Genomic DNA, 22,792 nt, shown 5'->3' with positions numbered 1-22,792 from the left:
TAAGTCATTAAGGTTACCAAGTGACATGCTCCTGGCTGCTAATGTTAATTTTAAAAACCCTAGTTGTGTGGTTTATAAGGTATTTTCACATCTGTGTTCTAATGCTCGTTGTGTAGCCACGCGCATACTTCAAATGGCTACCAGAACAACTGCATACACACTTTGTCTCTGGGTTATGGTTCTTACTTTGCAAGGCTGTTCTCCAGTCCTAACCACACAAATACTCCAGGCAGCTGTCACCATACAGCTGCTCTCTCAAACAGTGTTTGTTATAGCTCTTGACTGCAAAGAATTTGCTTCAGCAGCTGAACAGACCCAAAATAATTCCCTCTACCTCTCTTTCTAACTTTTATGGACAGTGACAAATGCTTGTATTGATACTAACTTATTTACAGACATTCAAACAGATCAACCAACCTGCTTGTTGGCCTTAAGGACAGTGCGCAGGGTGGCAATCTGTTCCCGCTTGGTGCTGAGCAGGGATTTCAGTTTGAGGATCTCCTCCATACAGGCTTCCTTGTCCTTGTCAGCCACAGTGCCAAGCTCTAGAGAAGCAACCCTCTGGCGTGACAGCTCGGTGGTACGGTCCACTGCCAGCTGCAGGTGCTTGATCTGGTCTCTGATGATAGCGACCAGATTGTAGATGTTCATGGGCTCGCGTCGGTGGTCAGACACAGGAGAAGGCAGTGAGGAGATCGGTGAAGGGGCTCCGTCACTCAGGTCGGTCTTACCAGGCTCAGGGAAGAGGCCCTTGGTGAGCAGGATGGGAGAGCGGCGGCCACGGCCCTCCGGGCTGCTCCGACCACCCTTACCCTCTTTGTAGAAGTCGAGCATGACGCGGTTGGGAGTCTCATTGTTGCACATGCAGACATGGTTGTAGAGGGTGGCCAGTTCTTCACTGAAGGTGACCAGCTCATCCTGTGCCACACTCAGACTACCTTGAGATTCGCCTGCCACGTCGCTCAACTGAGAAGACAAAAAAAAAATGCATTATTTATTTTTAAAAAAGAAAATCTTGTCAAGACAATAGAGTGCAAATGAAAAGGCTTATAAAAACAACAAAATAAAAACACTGGGAGCTGTATCTCACCTTGCGCAGCTCTTTTTCAAGCTTGGCCTTCTCTTCTTTCTCTGCATGGCTGGTCTTCTCCAAAGTTGCCAGTGTCTCTTTGAGTGTTGTGACATCGTTTGCCAGACGGGTGTGCTCCTCTTCGTAACGTGACTGACAGGCCTGGTACTCTGCTTTCAGAGTCTTCAGTTCCTCTTTCAGTTCTCCCGCCTCTGACACAGCAACCTAGAGAAGCAAGAAGCACATGCCAAGTGTAAATGAAGCCCAAAGGTGCTGCGAGGCGTTTGAGATTTTCTGACTTGACCTAATGTGGATTTCTTGCAGATTTCAAGCTTAATTTGACATTTTGTGCTGCCTACAACTACCACATGCCAATTACCTTGTACTTGCACTCCAGGATCTCAGGTCCGTTAATGTCAACCTCATAATAGTCTACGTCTTCATGGCTATCCCGTTCTTTCTCATTATCCAAAGCAGATTGGCGCTCCTTGCTGGCTTGGAGCTTGCGGATGGCATTGAGGTTCTCAGTGAGGCGGTTGACCTTCTCCTGATGCTCTGACAGAGCGCCGTTAGCCTGCTCTAGCTGTTTCTGGGAGTCCTGCAGGGTGGACACCAGGTTGACCTTCTCACGCTCCATCTGAGAATGTAGAGATAAAACGAGCAATAAGACATCACCCTGTAACATGCGCATTTTAGCAGTCTTTGTTAACTTGATGAAGAATTCCTGTCTTTAAAGCATGTTATATTTGTGAATTATCTGTCATGTGCTATCTCTACCCACTGTGAGGCATACTGCCGACTAATCCAGCATCAGAATCAGGATGACCTTGACAATTTGCTGGCAGACACCCTGGGTGGGTCGTTTTACACAAAGGCACACACAGAGTCGTGCTTTTGTAAGCACTGAGCTATTTCACAATCTGATCTGTAAATAATATTACAGTGTCATGCTCATCTGCATACATAATTTATCAGTGCACAATAGCTCATGAAAAAAACTTGTCAAAAAGTGATGGCATGCTTAATTAGAGTGCCTTGTTGTGCTCAAGAACACTTCTTTATATTTATATATATATATATATATATATATATATATATATATTAGAGTGCACAACAAGGCACTCTAATATATACATCAGTGGTCACATTAAAAACTGTCAACAACTTTTATGAGATACCAATACTTAAAAAAGTGTTTATGGGCAGTCAGAGCACAACAGTGTCCTTCCTAATCCTGCAGGATAATCCTGTAGTAAATGTTAAATTGCCAAAGACTAATAAGGTTCCAGTGAGTGGACATCAGGGATTTATCTCTAAGGGAATATGAATAGAATGAGATGAGACAGGAGAGCAACAGAGTTTGACTAAATAAGTAGAAATGCCTTTTGTTTCCTCTGCTCTGATTCCTGCCAGGAATCTGTGGACTGATCTGTCAGGAGGATTTAGTGGGCTGAATAATAAGCGGTTGGGTCATATCAAACATAGGATTTTGTCACAGTCTGACAGTCTTTCCATTACAATGGTCAAGCTGAGAACCAGAACGGTCACCAATGCAGCACAGCCCTGAGGTGGCTTCAAGTTCACACATTAATCCAAAAACTGTATTTATATTTGATGAAGGGAGAGAGGGAAAAAAAAAAAAAACATAAGCCCTCAGGCCTCAAAACAATCACTATCCACAGGTTCCTAGTATTTTCTGGTAACCATGGTACCCAATCAGGAGTGGCCTTGGAACCATGGAGTGATGATCAAGCAGATGGTGGGTCCTCCGGTGCCACCACCCGTCGCCTCGAGGGCCAAGCAGAGCCTGCGGGGTGTGTATGTCTCCCTGGATTAACTTTGCTGTAAGGAGATTTAGATCCCTGCAGCAGACAGGGGCAGGATATGGCCCAACACTCCACTGTAAGGTACAACTTTAGTTCAAACAAATATACATTCCAGGTCAGCTCCACCTAGTTAAAACTAATGGAGTCCAGTACCATGGCCCTCCAACAAATTCTGCTTTATAGTTTACAATGATCAGTTTTAATAAAAGCTATATTAAAGAGGTTTTTATTTAACTTTATGATTATTTGGGAATCAAATGTGTTTTATACAGATACTACATTTCTGCTGTTTAGCCAATTAAAATAAAGAGAGTGAACAAAACAGATACACTTGGCAAAAATACATATGAGACGATGATATCAAACAAAATTTCAAAAATTTTGTATAAATTGAATGGTGATGAAAACAGACAGCTCTCATCAGGGAAACGAACCTGCATCAGCTGCTGTTTGAGCTTCTGGATCTCTGAGATGTTAAGTTCGCTGAGCAGATCATCAACGAGGCTGGGCACAGGACAGAATAGCTCATCCTTTTTAGGTGTGGAGATCCGGTTATCATCAGCGATGGCATTGGCCAGTTTGGTGAAGCCATTCTCGTATCCATGGAGAGCTTCGTCGTTGTTAGGTTCAGTCGCAGCATCGTCGCTGAACTTAAGACCATCCAGAGAAATGCTGAGAGGACTGACAAAATGTGGAAACAGTATTTTATTTAGTGTTTTTTTAAAAAAAAAGTCTATTCTGATCTATAATAACCTGGTTTCTCTTCCATTTACCTGTGGTACAGAGTGTCTCCAATGCTCATGTAGTGGGAAAGCTCCTTCCGCAGGGAAGCTTTCAGCTCACGCTCCGTCTTGATGGTCTCCAGAGCCTCACTCAGCTGACGTTCAGCGATCTCTTTCAGGCGGATGGCATCCTCCAGTTGGCTGTTAAGGAACTGTGTGTCCTCCTCTAGGCGACGGATCTCATGCTTCAAGCCCTCAAACTCCACCTAGAAGCACAGGGAACCCCTGTCGTGAGTTTTGGAATCATAGAGGACTACACACAAGGATACATACGAGCAGCTCCAATGAAAATGAGCCATTAAGCTGCAAAAATTATTCAAGATAATGTTAAGTAAGAACATATCAATTTTAATTTCCCTTTTAAATTTCCCTTTAAAGTAATTCAATTTGGGAATCCGTTTATATTCTTTTCCTAAACAGCAGTAGCATCTTCTGTTCAATTCATGCCCTGCATGAGGAATATAGTACACTATCCAAGGGGTTAAGAAGAGGATCAAGAGCTCAGGCATAAATAGCATCATCAAGTGGAAATATCCATTCTGGAAATACAGCTGTGCTTTATGTGAAAAGGGGATTTTTTTAATGCTTCCAGAACATTTGAATAAATCCAGGAAGTGTTTTGTACCATGAAGTGATAGAATAAAGCAGGAGAGCTCCTGAGTCTGTCTCCCATGATGGCAGCTTGAGGAATTGGGGGGTGGGGGTGGGGTGGGGGGTGGTAGTAGATGGTTTTAATATCATAGTTAAATCTGAATGTTAAGGCCCAAATTCTTTGAGCTTGTATGTGAGAGGAATACTCAAATCAACTATCCAGTGCATGTATGCTGACAAAAGTATTTAGGTGAGATGCCCGAAACCAATCTTTTAAAACAGATATTTGCATATGAATATGCAATATTATGGAAAGATATTTTGAGTTTATTAATTATATACAAATTAAGCCTAGCCGAAGAGTCAGCTTTGTGATAGCCACCGAAGGGACATTTACTAAGAAATAGTATGTTCTGCTCTCATATCCATCCCTTTTCATTTTTTATACTATAATTTCACGTGTCACACAATCACACTTTAAATGGCTCAGACATGTGACATGAAGAGCCGCAGTGCTGGTCTCTCCTCACCTGACTCTGCTTGAGCACGGAGACCTGCTTCTGCAGTGAGATGTTCTCCTCCTCCAGCTCGGTGTAGTCCTGCAGCAGACGAGCCTCCCTGAACTTGTACTCCTTGATGTCATCGCGCAGCTGATTCCTCTGGAGCTCCACCATCTGGCTGTTCTGTAAGGCCAAAGGAGGCAGACAGAGGGAGAGGAAGAAGAGCTGTCAATGACCACTATTTCAATCTTCTTTGACCGAGTGTGAGAGATGCCAAGTGACTGGATATTGTTGCTTTAGTTTAACCTTTTGTGTCACGTTGGCTCTTTAACTCTTTAAGGGCTCCCATCTGGCCAAACCAAGTGTGTGTGTGTGTGTGTGTGTGTGTGTGTGTGTGTGTATGCGCGTGTGCATTTTTATGTGCCTCTTTGTGTTTGAGAGGGAGGTGCCAGGTGTCTATCTGGGCAGTGGGCCACAAGTGTGCTTGCCTGCCAGTTCTGATGGCACCAAAGAGACTGAAGCCTACTTATCTCTTTTGGTGACAGCCTTTCAGTGGCTGGAAAGCTCTGTAGTGGTCTAATTTTCTAAAGAGGAGTCTCAATAGGGTTGATTCCCCATATAGAAGGACAGGAAGACTAATCAGCACAAGAACTGGCAAAAAATTGTCTACATTTCAGCTGAAAATTGTCTGAAATTGTATCCATCTTCAGACTACAATTGATATATGCTAAGAGTGTGTGTCAGTGAAATAATGTTAGTACAAAAAAAATGTAATAAAATAGTTACGTCAATACTGTGACTTCTTAGCAGCTACTACATGATAGCACTGTGCTTCTGATACACTCCAAGTGCAGTCGGAGGCCTCTTTCTGCATAGAAAAAGGCACCATTAATTATATAAAGGGTTAGAGAAGTAAGAGGCATGCCCTTCCCCCACTTGAAGACACCAACAAACTAAAAGCCATAAGGATCCGATCAGCCCTGCTGAGCCACCCATGTCCTTACTAGCTTGTCTAATTCCCTGCCCATCCTTTCTGCTGTTGACTCATTCCAAAGAACAAGTAACCTGCATTAAGGTGAGAAACCTCACAGCTCTCAGCTGAAGTAAGGGGATACTCGCTAACAATTGCTTTGCCGCTCGCCTTTTTAACTGAGTAAGTGAGCATGCAAGTATTGGATGGCAAAGGTTCAATCCGCACATACCTGAACAGGTGCAGAATCTGTGTACATTAACATTTGTTTCTGAGAAAGACAAGAATAGCAGTCTCTGTGGTTTGGATTTGCATGCGTGCTTGCAGATTGGCATGTGCGTGATGCGTGTCTTTCCCTTGGCAAAGATAACCTCGCACCAGAGGGACAATTAGCCTCCCAATCCCTAGCCAGGTGACCCCTTCTCATGCCATCACCATGTGGCCAAATCAGAATCCTTCTCTCAGATCCTGTGAGGATACAAGAAGTCACTTCTGAGAGGTTTTCGCTTTGCAGACTCCCTCAGATCAGCATTACTGAATGCACATCAGTAACAGTTCATAAGCAAGTATAGTATCTTTATTACATAATAAAATAGTTTTAGTAGTAAACAAAAATGAGTTTACTACTATCCAAAACATCTCAATAATATGTTTCAGGAGACTTATTTTTGTCATGCTTTTTGTAATTAGAATTTACTTGCTTACTACAAAAGTGACAAATATGTTGCTAAATCCCCGGTGATGAAGAGTACATGCGCCCTGTCTGCTCGGTGTAATAATTAATCACTTTTTGCAGACCAGCGCTAAAGCTGACGTTTGAAGGTGCATTAAAATTCATCAGGGTTTTGCGCATGTCTAATGAGCGTGGGTGTTTGCTGTGCAGAAGCCCTGATGTCAGTGCATTGCTAAATAATGCATGAGCTTCCATACAGATTAGTACTACCGCTAAGCTTCTGCAGAGTGGTCCTGACTTCTGAAAGAGAGATGAATTTAAAAAAAAAAAAAGAAAAAAAGAGTTGGATGAATTCAAATTATTAGATTCAAATATTCTAATATTTCATCACGGATCAAATGAGCTGTGCCAGCTGGCTTTCAGGTCGCTTTCTTGTCAGGGTTATGCGTCTCAGCTGGAAGGTCAGTGCTGTTTGGTCCAAATGAATACAAGCTGCCACTGAACCTGATTAAGATCCTTCTCCATTATGATTAAAATGCATAGCAGGGTCTTGACCTTTCACCTTGTTTCCACCTCTGCTACACTGAGCCCCTCAAAGACTGAGAGCAGGGTAACAGCCTGGCTGCTTGTCAGAAAATGTAAGTAAATTCACCAGAGGTTGCAGGAGCCGCGTGTGCTCCTGCTACAAAGAGCAAATCACATTTAACTGGGAGAGAGAAATGAAACTCCCTGGGGGATGTTTTTGATAAATCACAATAATGTGGTTTGTGTGTGTGTGTGTGTGTGTGTGTGAGGTGTGATATTCTGAAGGCAATCTGTGGTGCCACCAACAGAGAGCGGTGAGAAGGCATTTGTGATCACGGGCTTAAGTGTGGTTTGTAACTGTTGTCACTACAGGTGACGTCTGGACAGCTGCCTTTAAACACCCACCTACCGCACACATACAGACAAATGTGCCGCTTCTCTGCAAAGTGGGTGGCAGCAAAAACACCAGGTTGTCCAGCCACACTGCATAATAATAGCGAAAGCATGGCGTATTAGATATGTAAAACAGAGTTAGTTGTAGCGTGCGCATGTGTGTTTGCCTGATAAAGCAGAGTTGTGTGAGCTCTCAAGGTCACACAGTCCTGCAACAAAAGTCAAAAGCAGATTCCAGCTAAATCGTCTAAACTCTCTCCATTTCAAATTTCAAGCTGTCTTTTCACCAATAAACTGCTTTTGACAGCATAAAAGGGCTGAGCCCACCTAAATCTCGCCAAAGCTCCGAGCAATTTCTAAATGTGTTTCAGCCACTATAACCTCTGCTTATATGAGAAACAGTTCCATCAGTCAGTAAGCCACCGAGGCAAAGTTTCAGGATTAACACAAGTGTAGATTAGAAATGTTTTAATGCTTTATTAAAGCCTGCTGTGTTCTTAATAACACCAGAGAATCCAGCTTGCATTTCTGGAAAGAAAAAAAAAAAAAAAAAAAAAAAACCATTTTTTTTAATAGCCCTTCATCCAGAGTTCACTTCCTTTGAAAGTGTTGCCTAAACTCCCAGATGTCACAGAGCTGTATTATTTATACATTAGCACAGACAGGCTTGATATGAATATATTTATCCTCTTTCTGCCCTTTCTCTTAACAGTCTCACTCCACTGACCTCCATTTCACTCTACATCCTCCTCACTTTGCACATATTCTTTTTTTTTCCCCCTCCACAAACACCCATTCCTACAAAGTGCAGAGAAGCTCCCAGATGGCCTGAAATAAAGTGCCCACAAGCTCAAAACTGTTTTTTTTTTAATCCCCTTTCTCAGCTTCTTTTCTCTGACAGCACTGAGCACCATTTTGCATTTCACTAACACTACTGCTCTCCTTCTCCATCCCCCACCTCTGCTCTCTCTTCCGAGGGTGCTATTAGAGGCTGTGTGATAAACTTTACTTCCATCATATCTTTCTATGAGATCCAAAAAAGACTGGACGCAACACTTCTGCTTGTAGATATTGTTATATTGTGCACAGCGAATCATTTTGGACAAGTTCGGCAATAAGACAAAAAAAAAAAAAAAAAAAATGCCCTGCAGTCTCTACAGAAACTCAAGGTCACGTCAGCTCAAGTTTAGTCTAACCGAATTTGCAGCCAAACCGATCTCTTAAGAAGAGATTAAGAATGAATAACAGATGAACTCACCCCCCCAAGTATAACCTGAAACAGAGCAAAGGAATAATGAAGCCTAGGGGTATCTTACTGCTGTCAGCACTCAGAATGCGGGTGAAAGTAAAACTGCTTTTATCCTCCTATCTGCTGCGAGCAGTTGTCACTCTCATCTTACCCAGACTCCATTAGGGAGCGAAAACACAGTCAAGGTCACACTTTTCACCGAGACTGTGAACAACTAGAAAGTGAATGTAACCAAGTGAATGAGTGGCTAGTGGTACTTTGCCCAACGCGTGACTGTGGAAAAGCCCACGGGGTGTATAGTGAATTAGTGTTTTTGGGGTCATTTGGATGAGAGTGCAGAAGAGTGGAAAAATGTGTTTATACCCATTAGTTTAAGTCAACATGTAGGGCTGCGGGTTTTTTGTTGATTTATTTATCTCCTGATCCCGCATGAAAAACCTCACTGGTGCTTTGGAGTGCGAGCTTAAATGAAGGCGACATTTTGAAAGTTTGATGTCATAACTTAACACAAAGATTCATGTAAATCTACCTGCAAAATCTTACACACCACCAAAAAAAAAAAAAAAGGCTCCCTTTTTAGGGTGTGGCAGACACACTCTAAAAAAAAGCGTGAGTCTGGATGAGAAGCAGCTAGCTTAAGTGGTAGGAAGACCTGTTCATGTTCTATGGTCTGGCCAACTAACCCAGATAAAATCTGGAGGGTTTGACTAGGATGTGGATCTCTTGTGACAGCAGTAGTAACAACAGTTTGTACAGATACCTATGAATCTGGCTTTGGCTTTTTTCACACTCCCCTTTTACTTATATTACAAGAAGCAATTTTGAAACCTTTTCCTTTTGTACAACCCCCCTTTCTTATGAGTACCACATGACTGGAGTTGATCTGTCTTGGCATTAATGTCAGAAGAAATAATAAGGCAGTCAACAGCAACACTGCAGCGCCCTCTACGAGTCCTATTCCATTAGCCTCATGTCAGATGATAACAGCGAACAAAGAGGAACCCTCCTTAGAGTGCTACACCACTCAACTCTGACCTTACAATAATCAATATAAAGCCACAGCGTCCCTGTAACATCCTGTATCACAGGCACTGCTCCATTATTGCACCACTGACAACCCTGCACTTTAATGGGTTTTTTTTTTTAGAATAACAATGGTCTTCCTCACAATGTGCATAAAATTCTACCCTCTTACAACCTGTTCAAACTCATCTCATCAGTACAGACACCTCCCTTTTTCTTAATCACTCACAGTGCTGCCAGGTGTTTAATCCAGATAGTTAAACAGCACTTAAATTAAGGTGTGGGGGTAGGCTGATGCCTATTGTCATCCACTGTGCCAATGAGGTGGAAAAACCAGCCACATTTAACATTTGAATGGCTTCCACGTTATGGTAACAGATAAAATGCACAACACCAAACTTATGAGTGAGAGAAAAACGGTTTGAGCATGTGAAATACCAAAGATAACAATAGACCTGAAGTGAAAGCACAGTTCCTGTGTCAACACAACATCCTGACTCATGCAAAAGAAACGATGCACTATAAGTAAACACTGCAAGCAATGCTGGAGTGGAAACACTTCATGATAGTGAATAGAGTAGAGATAGACTGAATTACACTAGGAACATTTTGACCCTTTGCTTGATAATTTCCTGAAAAGCGCACAATGGAGGCTCCCATTCTGTGAGGCATCGTTGTAGGCACATTCCTCTCATGACATGAGATTGAATTTAATGAAGTCATGCCTATTAGAGTTCGCCTCCCTACAATGTTACTGGTTCTTTGTGTGGATTTAATCCTGTAGACAGCACTGTAGCAGTGAAATGTGTCTTATCAGTGCTTTGGGCTATCATTTGAGTCTTTGGCATGGCAGAGTGCCTGGGAGGCTTAAATGTGAGGTATGTAATCAGCTGAAAACCAGCAACTACAAAGACTATGAATGAACTGTTCTATAGGGAGAGAAAATCCATTTATAATCAGTGACGCTTCAAGATCCATGGACTATGATGCCTTCATGTAGCTGAAATTAAGATTCTCATGTCAGCTATCTTGATTCCGCTCCAAATAAAACAGCTTTTCAAAGGAACCTTTAAAAAAAAGTATTTTTTTTTTAACCAAACACAAAAGCCTACAACCCAACTGTCAGCTGCATCCCATGAAAAAAAAAAATTGAGTCATTCAGTCACCCTCCTGACTCAATATGATTAGCCATGCAGTCTGAGAAAAGCGGGACAGTCTTCAATTTGTGGTGGATTTACTCCCATTAAGCATTTCTCCTTCTCCAACGGATTTTAGGCCCCCTTCTTTCTCTCGTACCATTCTCATCATCTACAAGGGCCCTCCTCCTCCTCTCCCAGCCTAAGCTTTTGGGCTAATTTGAAATCCAAAAGACAAAGGCCTCTTTCAGTCGTGTCAGTCCACTCACAATGCCAGCCTCAGTGCCCAGGCTGCCTCTATTTGCCTGCCAGACACACTCCTAGCACCCACCAAAGTACCGTTGGAAGGGCATCATTATCTCCCATACATGGTGTGATTTACACTCTAGACACTTTTCTCTAACCAATTAGAACTGTCCGGGGCCCACTGCTATGCAACGGGGTGTTTATAAAGGGAATGGCACCTGGAGAAAGGCCAAGGAGACCACCAGTGCAACACCAGTTACAGCTATACATGTGGTATGCAACACTGTACATGACTGTATTTGCTTTTCTTTCAATTTTTCTAGTCAAGATTTAAGAGGCATGACATGTTATCAGTAAGTAATTATGTTTAAGCTTATAATCGATGAATGAATGGGAGCTGAAGATCCAGGGGAACTCCTGCTCTGTTACAAAAACATTTCTAGTGGGGCACATCTGGCTTCCGTAATGTTCAAATTATACCAGTGTAGATTCAGAGCTGAGCAGCAGCTGACCTAATTATAGTGGAATTTAGAGCTTTCTGGAACTTAAGTCGTTGTGCCGGACATGCCATTTTTAAGTCTTTCGGTAATCTCAGTAAGAAACACTGCTGACATCTGTGGCAAGCAGATGTCTGCAAAAGTCTTGGGACTCAGGGGGGGAATCCTTCACCCTTCCAATTACCAACTTGACCTGCAAAACAGTGGACTCAGCTAAATCTGCAGTGCACAAACACAAGATTAGTTTTCATTAGCTATCAGAAAGGGAGAAACAAAAACAGACATCCTTAATGTCACACTGCACAATGTAAAGTCTGGAAGCATAGGCCTATCCTTGACCGATCTTTAACTTCCAAAAGTGTTTTTGGAACCAAAAGAACTTCATTCACAAAATACTGATTAAATGCAACAAATTAGAATGTGCAGAAAATACTGTCTGAGCACCCAACCTACAGCTGTGAGTACAAAAAAAAATTCCCCTTTCAAAGCAGCACGAGTAGTCTGCTTCTTCCTTTACCATATAGCCAAACTCTTCAAACAACTTATGACTTTGACTCCCTCTTTAGTATTCCTGCCTTGATTTGCCTGTCAAAGGAGCAAGGAGGTTTGTATCAACAGAAACCTATCGAATGGTGAAAGGTTCCCTCTGCCTTCCTGTCACACTCAGTTCTTGTTTCATACCTTTGTGTCTCCCTGTCTTTGTGCCAAAAACCCTTCCCTAAAGCACAGCATGATTTAAATATATACTCCACTCTTGTTATTTTAATCACACTGCATCCCACATACATGACCACTGGCAAGACACACAAACTACACTATGTGCTATGCAATTGTCTCTTCTAATGAGGTCAGTTAACAGCGAGTATATGTAAACTGAAGCAGTGGTGAGGTCAGACATTGTCCAAATTGGGACACAGACAATAAAGGTTTGCATCATGAGTGCAGGAATGTGCAATGGTTGTGCTTAATTTTGAGAAATGCCTTGCTTATGCTTCTTGTTATCAGTGCTTATCTGAGGTGTGGCTTTTATAATGAGGGATGTCACTAATGCTACAGTTAAGGCAACAGTTTGAGTACCATTTCCATGCACTGGTTCACACAAATTTAACATTAATTGAATAATTATTCATTTAAGATCTTCACACCTTTTGTAGTAGAGAATATTTCCCATGGTCTCACTATTTCTTTTGTAAAAACTCCACCCTGGATCACAGTAAGGGTGGAGAACACCACATTAGGCTTAAATGCAAGGTGTTTGTAGTCATTACAGTATGTTTAATCTTGTCTTAGCATGTCAAAAAGCAGACTCTGCAATTATTACCTGAATCATACAGGATTGGATATTACTGTCAGACACAAATGAAGGTGCAGTAGGTATACAACAATCAAGTGAAACTAATAAAAAAAATGAAAAGCCAAATGACGGTGGTTACTCTAGTGCAAAATTATACCAGGATAGGGATAAAAAAAAAGTGAACACCTGTTTGTTTTCTGCAGCTTTTGCAGAAAGATAAAATGCATCAGATGATAAAAGATCAACAGACACCCTCACTGTTCTAAATAGCTGCAAGCAAGTAAGAGCAGACCTGACCTTTAAGTCAGACGTTCATTTTCAAAACACTGCTGTAAGAAACAGGCCACTGCAATACAGCGAATCTGCAATACAGTAGGAGCATCTATGCTACATCTCTGACCAAACAGAACTAATAATTTTCAAATTCATTTAAAAATTAGGAACAGAACAGTGATGGGGTTTTGGTTCTCTCTCTCACCTCTCTCAACTCTTGAGTGATGGCGTTAAGGCGTTCGTTCTCAGACTGGGTGTTGGTGAGGATGTTACGTGTCTGCCGGACCTCGTTCTGCAGCTCCAGGACCCTCCGTTCATAGTAGGCTTCCTTACAGGCCGACTCCTGGATTAGAGACTCTTCTCGGCTCTCTCCATCTGCCGCCACCTTCCTGTGGTTGGAGTAGGCTTGCCCAAAGGCCTGGAGATGAAGTGAAGGAGAAGAGAGTTGCTGGTTTGAAACTACAGTGTTATGTGACTTTTAAGAATATTTAGAGATTTGTGCATAAAGCTGTAGGTAAAAATGCAATTGTTAAACATCAGATTTGTAACTTATTTGTGATTCAACCACTCTGAAATGACAATGATCTCTTCTACTGTGATTTAGCTCAGGCTAAAAAACATCCCAAACATACTGCAGTCGCTCTGTAGAGATAATCAGTCAGGCTCCATCTGGGCTGCACGATCCCCCCCCGCCCGCACACCCCCCCTCCTCCGCTAGCTGCAGGATATTGGCCTGTACGTGCTCTGCAGTGACTCCACAGATGGAAAAACCAAAACAGGAAAAGTAGAGCAAATGCACTAGTGTCTGGGTGATCACGAGAAGTCTGTATTCTAATGCTCTTAATACCTTAGGAGATCATATCATAGTAAAGGAAGGTCAACAGATATTTGATTTTACAGACTGCATGAAAGGGATGCACTCTATGAAGATTAAATAACTATGGAGAACTTTCAAGCTAAATCCTCTCCCTTCTGTAAAAGGACAGTCTGTTAAAATGTTGTGCAATATGAATCAGACTGCTTCATTAAAAGAAAAGTGCTATATTGCTCCTAATTTGCCATAACCTTCAAGGCAGTAACAACAAACACACAGACATGGTGACCTTTACTGCAGCAGAATCTAGGTTAGCCCACGCTTTCCCTTCTCAAAATAATCACCCTCCTGATTACAGATTTCATTTTCAATCCTGTACCGGCTGGTGATTGGATAGAAATTCTGATTCTCATCTTGCCTCACAGCTCGAGCGCAGGCAGTAATCTGAAATCACCTGAGGCACTGAATCTGACCTTGTTTGCAGCTGCAGTGCACTCTCTCCTCTCTCTGACCGGCTATGCCATTATACCGCACGTGACTAGCTGCTGCAGGATTTTCTCAGTTTGACTGCATATCGTATTAATCCCAGTAATTCCTTTAGATGGAGGCAAATCAGAAAATTTGTATTAGTCAAACTGACCTACTTGTGGGACTTAAGAGGAATATGTGACTGCGTAAAAGTAGTTTAATGGGTTACAGAAGAGCATGACATCATGGCTTTGGCAGCGTGGCTAGGATAGATTTCACATTTCAGGAAAGATGATGGCTGAAGCAGCAAGAAGCATCTCTGTTATCAGCTAACAAATGTAAAGAACCGCATCTTCCTACAGGTAAACTTACACAACAACATCAGTGTTGCAACTAACTGTACTAAAAAGTGCAAAATAATTTTTAATCGTGCATGTTAAAAATGAACTGTAAACACTTATTGTTGCTTTTCTTTCTCTTCTGAGAGGGAAGTGAATCTGTTTTGGTTTGGGATTGTTGGTTGGACTCAAGCCAAACACAGGCCAAATGAAGACTTCAATTTGTCTTTTTATTAAACTATGTAACAAATAATTAATCAGCGATTAATGTACAGATTTATTCTGAATAAAAACCAGAGGATCGGTGATGTAGTCGCTCATCTGGCTCAAAATCACTATTCACAGGTTACTGCCTGTAAAACAACAAATTTGATTGTGACTTTGAGCACAATTTGGGTGAAGACTCATTAGGGGATCACTGTGTGCAAACTTCACTGCAATCTGACCAGCACTGTAGGAGGAGTAGCGATTCTTGTGAACTGTGGAGGGTCAGACTTCGGATGCATGGCCACGGCATGAGCTAACAAGTCCTTTGGCCAGATGAGCTAATAATGTACTGTATGCAAATGTATGCACACAAAAATAAGAATAGTGCTGGTGATTAGATGTTTGTTGTTCATTTGCAACTGAAGATAAAAGTGTCAGTTAAATACGTCTCTGCCGAAGTCCCCCATCTGCCTCCCTCCCCTAAATCACACCATCAATCAGCGGGAGGCTGTATTTTATTAGAAAGTCATTAGAAAAGAAAGGATTAACCCAAACGGTAATCAGGAGAATCCCATCATTATAATCTTGCATAGCTGGTATTGACAAGAATCGAATCAATCCAATCTATGAGGCCTGTCCTTCAAACAGAGTCCCTAGTCAAAACTCACTGACCCAAGGCCTTTAATCTCCGCTCCCCAGGCCTGCGTTTAGGCTACTTTAAAGGAGGGCAAACTGGGGCTGCACGCGACCAAGCCTATTATCTCACAGTGAGCTGCCCACCCAATTTAGAATTCATCTTTAGCTTGCCATATGTCGCATTTTTTTTTTTTTTAAATACTGGACATGTGACTGTGGATTATTAATCTCCTATAAAGCTAATCAAAGACAGGTCTTTAGTTATTAGAATGCTGTATGGACTCGATTTCCTCACAGAAGACTATGAAGGAAAAGTCAATAATTCAAAAGACTTATCCCTCTACAAAACCCATGTCTTACTCTAGACGACAGCATACCCTATGGGCTAGGCTGGCTTTCAGAGATCACAGCACATGATCAATGTCATGATAAAGCTTCATGTGACTGAGGAACTGATAAAATTAGTCGTCACATGTGATCTTTGCTTTTTCCCTCAGATGACAGTGTTGTTTGATTACTTCCCCTTACATTTCTGTCACTCTAACAGGATCTAACAACCCAAGTCAGAAGATTAATAAAGACGGATGTGTGGGCGCATGAATGCAGCCTACTGAAGACGCAAGCAAGTTGCTATGTTTCCAGTTTTAGACTAAATTTATATCAAATTACTGGTTTCTCTGGTAACAAGAGTTGTTTTACATTTGGGTTAAACTTAAACAGTCCCCTGCAAGTTTATCTTTCTGCAAAACAAATGTTGCTATGACAGATTGTCCTCTAATAGGAAAGTCTTGGGTTTAACAAAGGCTGCTTGTGCATTTGTGTTTAACACATGTTCAAACATGGTGAGATCACTGCCCTGTCCTCCAATCTAACCAAGGACACAGCCTTCAGTGTCGCTGATTAGAAGGTGAGACAAATCAGGGCTCAAAGATCAATCACACCTCTCTGCTTTTTGATCCCTGCTCAGGAAATGCTAAGCACTGGCTTCTGAACACTACAGCCCCTTAGTCATGTTCAACGCCTTACACGGTAAAAGAAGAATATAGGTCACATGTACAGGGCTTCTCTAAGCCAGAGCACAAGGTAGACGGGCTCTGGGTCTCTCTCAGGTAACAAACAGATCAATACAGCTGGTCTCAGAGGCCCTGTGGAGCTGAAGTAGACATCTGCAGTTCTATTTTCAGTTTCTTGTCCACTGGCAAAGAAGAGTGTTTCTGTGGCATCAAGTAAGAATAACAATGGAAAGGAGATTAAGAACAATGGGCTCAAAAGCTGTACTAGATTTAGCTATAAGGGCAGGAAGTCTTTTTGAAGGCACAGCACCAAAACCCAATTAGAAGACCCAGGATGGATTTGGATTTGACTCCTCTACCTTTGGTCCAGCTCAAAACATCTCACTGTTATGGTTTCAATTTAGCCTTCTGTGGTGTTGAAGCCTTGCTCTAATGGGAAAGTAAAGCCCAGCTGCATAAAGACCAGGAGGAAAGGTAGACAAGGATAAAGAGAAACAGAGATGGGATAAGACAAAGGGGAGTCAAACAGCTCCTTTTTTTTTCGAGTCACAATGAAACACCTTCCATTTGTGCAACCGCATGCAGGAAGAATAGGAACTCCTCCTTCGCTTAGATTGAAGTTTCAGGAAACATTTAATAGTATTTTCTACTCGTTGACCAACAGTCTCAAAATCTTGCTAAATTGTGCCTGATTAGGCACAACAAAGACAATGAGACTGCTTGTTTCTTTATCTGCTTTTTTGGACTATGAGGGCCTGTGGAAAATGCTAAACACTATCACACTGTGTCATCTGGATCCGTTTGGTTACTCATTCTGTGCTGGAGTTCACCCTGGATTCCAAAGCAGTGTTTCAGCAACACCGAATTCTAGTCACTGTTAGGGTTGTCATTGTAAGCAACTGCAGAGGAAGAGAGGAGGAGCGGGAAGGGGGGGAAGAAAAAAAAAAAAAAAAAAAAAAAAAAGAGTGAATGGATTCTCTTGCCTCGTGAATCACAGCTCACGTGGAGTTGCAGTTTATAATGATAAACAGACATGCTCCCTTTTCCCCCGCCATCCTGTCCGTTTCTCCATCTCCATTCACAGGCCACTGCACATCGAGGGACTCGAAAAGACAAATAGCTTCAAGGTGTGTGCTGATTCTATATTTAGCTGCCCGCTCACAACTGTACATATTAAACATATGATGGGGCATTGTGTTAAAAGTCAAGAGACCCACTGGTGAACCAGGGTGACCCTGCAACATGTACTGTATGCATAACCTAGCAGGCTGATACACTACTTTACGTTTCACTTATTTGCGTGGAACATAATAGCTCTCTGTGTTGTTTCTGCAACAGCGTGTAAGGTACTGTAACAAATGCAAATCATGTCACACAGTGGTACATGCTTTTTTTTTTTTAAACTGCTAACTAAATTTACTGAGAACACTGTTGCTGATCAGTGCACATTGCAACAAAGCCAGTGACAGTTGCTATAATGAGTAACAGAGTAGCTAATTATTTACTCCAGACTTTACTCTTCAGTGGGAGTCAGATGGAAATGAAAAGACACCTTCACTTTCATCTCGACAAAATCCATGGAGGTTATGATTAACTTTCTTGCAGTGGAAAGAGCTAGTCTCCTTCCTCCTCTCTGACAGTTCCTCCCCAAAAATCATCTCTCTCTGTAAATTTGGACCTTTAAAACCAATTTTCTACAGCCAAGTAAGCAATATTATAACACTAATTCTTAGATATGTACTTGGCATTTTCATATTGAACAGTGATATATATGCAAGGCCTTAAATGTGCCAAGCAGAAGGAGCAGGGGGAGGGAGAAGAAAAGAGGGTGAGAGAAACGCAAATGAGGGAGGCAGAGATATTTGCCGTTGCCTGGCACGGAGCCACATTGATTTGCTGCATAGCACAGAGCTGCTGGGCTATTATTCACACACACACACAGGCCTGGACAATTTCACAGCCTCAACACACACACACCTCATTTCCAATTTTACTAGTGTTCCTTGCAGTCAGCTATACTGCACCACCTGATACTCCACACCATGTTGAAGCTTGTTCTCCCACCTGAGATAAAGGTGGAAGAGGCAAATGCTGCAAACCTTGTAGGGATTCCACCCAAACTGCAAACAGCTCATGCTTTCAAAGAATAGAGTATATATGTATATATGCTAATGGAAAGGAATATTTCAGCGAGATCATCAGACAGCAGAGGTCAAAGAAACACACCTGCGTGTGACTTTATGAAATGCAAATTTCCTTGAAAAAGAAATGATTTCGCCTCGAGCCGAGAAGCTGCATGTTCTACCATCATGGGACTAGAAGGGCGTGCACCTCCCAAAACCAACTACAAAGCTGTGCCAGATTGTGGATCTATTGTGTTGCAGGGTAGGACAGAAAAAAAAAAGATAATGCCAAAGGGGATGGAGCCACTGGGAGTAGGTAGACACATGCAATTTAAGCACAAACACACAGGCTTCTGAGTAAGAGCAATGTACTAATCAGACTCATGAGGCCCTTTACACAGCTGACTGAGAGTCATCCTCAATGATTAAAAAAAAAATATCAGAATACCATAATGGCAGGGACTTGGTTATACAAAGTAGCTACATAAATTCCACCAGCTTTTTTCAGGCTGTAATGAGCAAGTGCTTATTAGAGCTTTCATCAGATCCGGCTGGGGAAAACTGCATTTCATTTTTTATTCCAACATTAAAAAGGCTACCAATCTGAAGAAAGCATTAGAGATTCTGTGTGAAGTCAGTCTTTGGTCAGATCAGCCTTCGCCTTCAAACATGCCAATTTATATACATCAAACGTCTACAAAGACTGGACTTCCCAGAAAATACCTTCTTTATAAAGTGAAATACCTGCAAAAAAGGAGCCCGACCAGGTTCTCACTGCCATTATGCTGTCTGTGTTAGCCTGAAGGCTCAACACTATGGGTGTTACTGACTGGCTCCTGTGTTATTAGAGTGTAAAAACAGTCATTATGCCCTCGGCAGCAAGCTAAAGAACCTCTGTCTAAGTGCAGTTTACTTTAGCTCGCAGCCAATGTAATATACTATAAGATGAAAACAAAATACACATGATACAGAACAGGTACTATTCATGACCGAACTGTTTACAGAAATGGAGTTAGACCTTTCCTAAATGTCTAACTCCAAGGTTTATCTTGACTTGAGCCAAAAACAAACGTAGTTTTATATTTGGTTTTGACCCAACAATGATTGGCTGCTCTGCCTTGTGTGATAGGACAAGTAAAGTGCAAGATTTAAACTCTTTTGTCTTTATTAATTAATCTTAGCAGTCAATTAAAAACAAGAGAGCATTGTATGTTGGGTCTATTGTCTACCAGCTAAATCTGCTACAGAATGGAATAAAAAACCAGAGTGTGATGGGAGAGCAGAGATTCAATAGGCCCTTACAGAGAAACTGCACCACCATATCAGCGTCTGAGCTGGATTCTGGGTTCTTTATCACTGTTTATATCACTGCAATGTCCTATACAAGTACCAACCTCATTCATTTGCAATGCAAAGCCAACATTATCTGGGCCTGCTGGTTTCCCTTTCTCCCTGATACTCTTTCTGGATGAGATCTCCCTGGTCCACGTGCCCACACCCCAGAGGGGAGAGCTGTTGTTATGGTTACTATGCCAATTACAGTGACAGAGTGAGAGGCAGGTCAGTAAAGGCAAAGCGAGGGGTGCCACTGACACAGATGGCTGTTTCAGATCTCAGCCTAGCACAGCTTGCTCTCCTCCCTCTTTCTTTGGCAGCAGTCGACACCCATGCCTCTCCAGTTTTGTCTGCACAAAGAACATCCTGGCCTGACATTGATTTGAAGCATGTCTGATTTTGCTCTCTGCTATTAGCTTGCTGCTATTAGATATATCAAATTACATCACAATATGTCCAGAAAATTTGTGATAATGATATTTCTGACAATATAGGAAAAAAAATACTCAACCTTCTATCAATGCTTGCAGCTTACAGGCAGCAGCATTTATGAGTTCAAGTAAATGAAGGACATTTTCCATCCTTCTTTTCCAATGAGCTACTGTGATTCATCAATAGTAAATAATGAACACTGAATCAGACCGAGTCTTTTTTTGGGGGCCCCTATATACAGTTTTCCCTGTGGAACCTCAAACATGATTTTCAAAAGTGAACAGCCTCTTGATACTGACATTCAGAGACAAGGGGAACAGCTGGGGCTGCAGCTGAGGCCGCACAAACACAGATATCTGCATGCATTTGTGAACTCAGACACCCGCATGTGAGTATACCCTGTCAGGATCCAAGGTCAGGCACAGAGGAATGAGGGGGAGGGTAAAGAAGACTAATCGAAAAGCTGAATCTATTTGTTTGTGCATTTGCTGTCGAAAAGCTTCACTATTAACAATAACCATTTATTAGATTAATGCTATATGAAACCCTAATGCATTTACTTTCATCATCCTAGGCTGATACATTAATGCTGAGACATGTCTAATCGATCAGGATGTACTGACATAATGGGGGAAGGATTACAGAAACTTGATTTGCCCTTTTCCGCATATTCTCAATCTAAGATGCCTCTAATGTCCTTTTGGATACAACTATTAATCATTCCTAATCAACTCTGTCACCACCACTCCAGTCATGAATCAGCATAAAATGATCTTACTCGTTCTTCAATGTGTTGTCCTATTTCACCTTCTCGTATCTCTCCACTGACCATCCTAAACCCAGAAGATTGTCTCTTGGGGGGGTTCTGGCCTTGCTCCTGGCTAGACAGAAACTAATGGACTCCCCTCCCCAGTTACAGTAATTAAACCCTACAAATGATTGTGCGTGCACAGATACCAGTGAGGCTAAACCCTGGGTCAAAGTGGAAAGACTTCTATTTCAGGTCATATCAGTTTGAAAAGTGGGGGCTCGATAGGACAATACTGAGTGTGTAAAGGATGGTAGGTGTGTGCAAATAAAGACTATGGATTACATATAATTAAGTGTTCACGTGATCACTTCTTCATACTCTTCAAACCTCTCTGCCAACAGAGAATACAAGCAGAAAGAGAAAACCAGATAAGACAAAACACAAAGCCCTTCAATGCTTAACAAATGATGGAAAAAAAAGGCCCACAATTCTTTCATGAGATACTGCAATAAGCCATGTTTTTACACAAAAATTACAGCCAATTAGTCCCAGCACTTAAAACTCATTAAGCCAGCTGATAGAGGAACTCCTCTTCTTTTTCCATCTAAAAGAGCGAGCTGGTTCCCACAGGAAACCCGGGCATTTCCCTTTCTCTGTCTGCAATCCCCACTTCTCAAGACTGCTGAGAGACTGGCACATATCCAATTAAAAACCTTCCTCTCTTTCATCTCACAACCCCAAACTCTAATGTTATTATTGTACAGCCAGCCCCCTGCCCAACTACACAGTTCTGTCTTCTTATCTCCCCTCCCTCCCCTGACCCACTACGCCTGAGGGTTTCAAAGTGTGGGAGACTTGGGTATGGCACACTGGAACAGGAGAACCCAGACCCACTAGCCTATTTACCATTGGGAGCTTGGGGAATGAAGAGGAAGGGGGAAGGGAGGGAGGTGACATGGAGTGATTATGGCGTGTGGGGAGCATGCAGACACACTGCTGTTTTCTGGTGCTAAAGTTAAAAGGACCCCTAGGGTAAAGGGACAACCCTTTGAAATTGGGTTTGCTAATGTCTGAATAGACGGCCTAATAAAAAAAGCAAAGATGCTTTTAACAATCTGCCCTCTGGTTTTAATTAATTTAAGTGAGACAGAAGGCACTACTTTGCCACTCAGGGAATAACTGAGATAAGTGGACAATGTAGAATTTCTGAGGAACCAGAGAGGGGTGTGCCAGAAAGTACCCACATAAACAAAGAGCTGGTTCGGTCTCGATTTCATCTCTGATCTCTTCATCGGCTGTTTCAAAATAGAGTGCCCTGGGACTAGCTGCAGACGAGAAGCTGTAAACAAAAGTCATCTTTAAGGGGAGGATATGGGTGGGGCATACCCAACAAATGTTTGTGCAAGAAGACGAATATCTTGGGGTGAGATTGGGGTTACCCACCATCGGTCTACTTATAGCTACTCCAAGTTTCATTCAGGCTATTAAGCAAGAAGTGCACAGAGCCACCTCTATCTTCTCTTCCTCTTAGTATAGTCAACTTAACTCAAAAATAACCCTTAAACGGCAACCCTTACTGCACCCTGTATAAGTCAAAGTCCAGAAGAGTAAACTATCCCTCAATTACA

General features: G+C 42.1%; 1 protein-coding gene across 3 annotated transcripts in view; it reads right to left on the bottom strand.

The window, feature by feature from the left end:
- bicd2 (BICD cargo adaptor 2) overlaps positions 1-22,792 on the bottom strand; it is a 39,275-nt gene that overhangs the window by 8,911 nt on the left and 7,572 nt on the right. For all 3 annotated transcript variants that reach the window (XM_030732768.1, XM_030732769.1, XM_030732767.1), the window contains exons 2-8: positions 13,253-13,465; positions 4,799-4,951; positions 3,669-3,883; positions 3,330-3,576; positions 1,449-1,706; positions 1,091-1,294; positions 418-966 (exon numbers count right to left, since the gene is read on the bottom strand). In XM_030732768.1, coding sequence (XP_030588628.1) covers positions 418-966; positions 1,091-1,294; positions 1,449-1,706; positions 3,330-3,576; positions 3,669-3,883; positions 4,799-4,951; positions 13,253-13,465 — 1,839 coding nt within the window. The remainder of the gene's footprint in view (positions 1-417; positions 967-1,090; positions 1,295-1,448; positions 1,707-3,329; positions 3,577-3,668; positions 3,884-4,798; positions 4,952-13,252; positions 13,466-22,792) is intronic.

This window comes from Archocentrus centrarchus, chromosome 7 (genome assembly GCF_007364275.1).
Source record: "Archocentrus centrarchus isolate MPI-CPG fArcCen1 chromosome 7, fArcCen1, whole genome shotgun sequence".
In the NCBI taxonomy this organism is placed as follows: Eukaryota; Metazoa; Chordata; class Actinopteri; order Cichliformes; family Cichlidae; genus Archocentrus; species Archocentrus centrarchus.
This window is presented reverse-complemented; position numbering and strand designations above follow the sequence as displayed.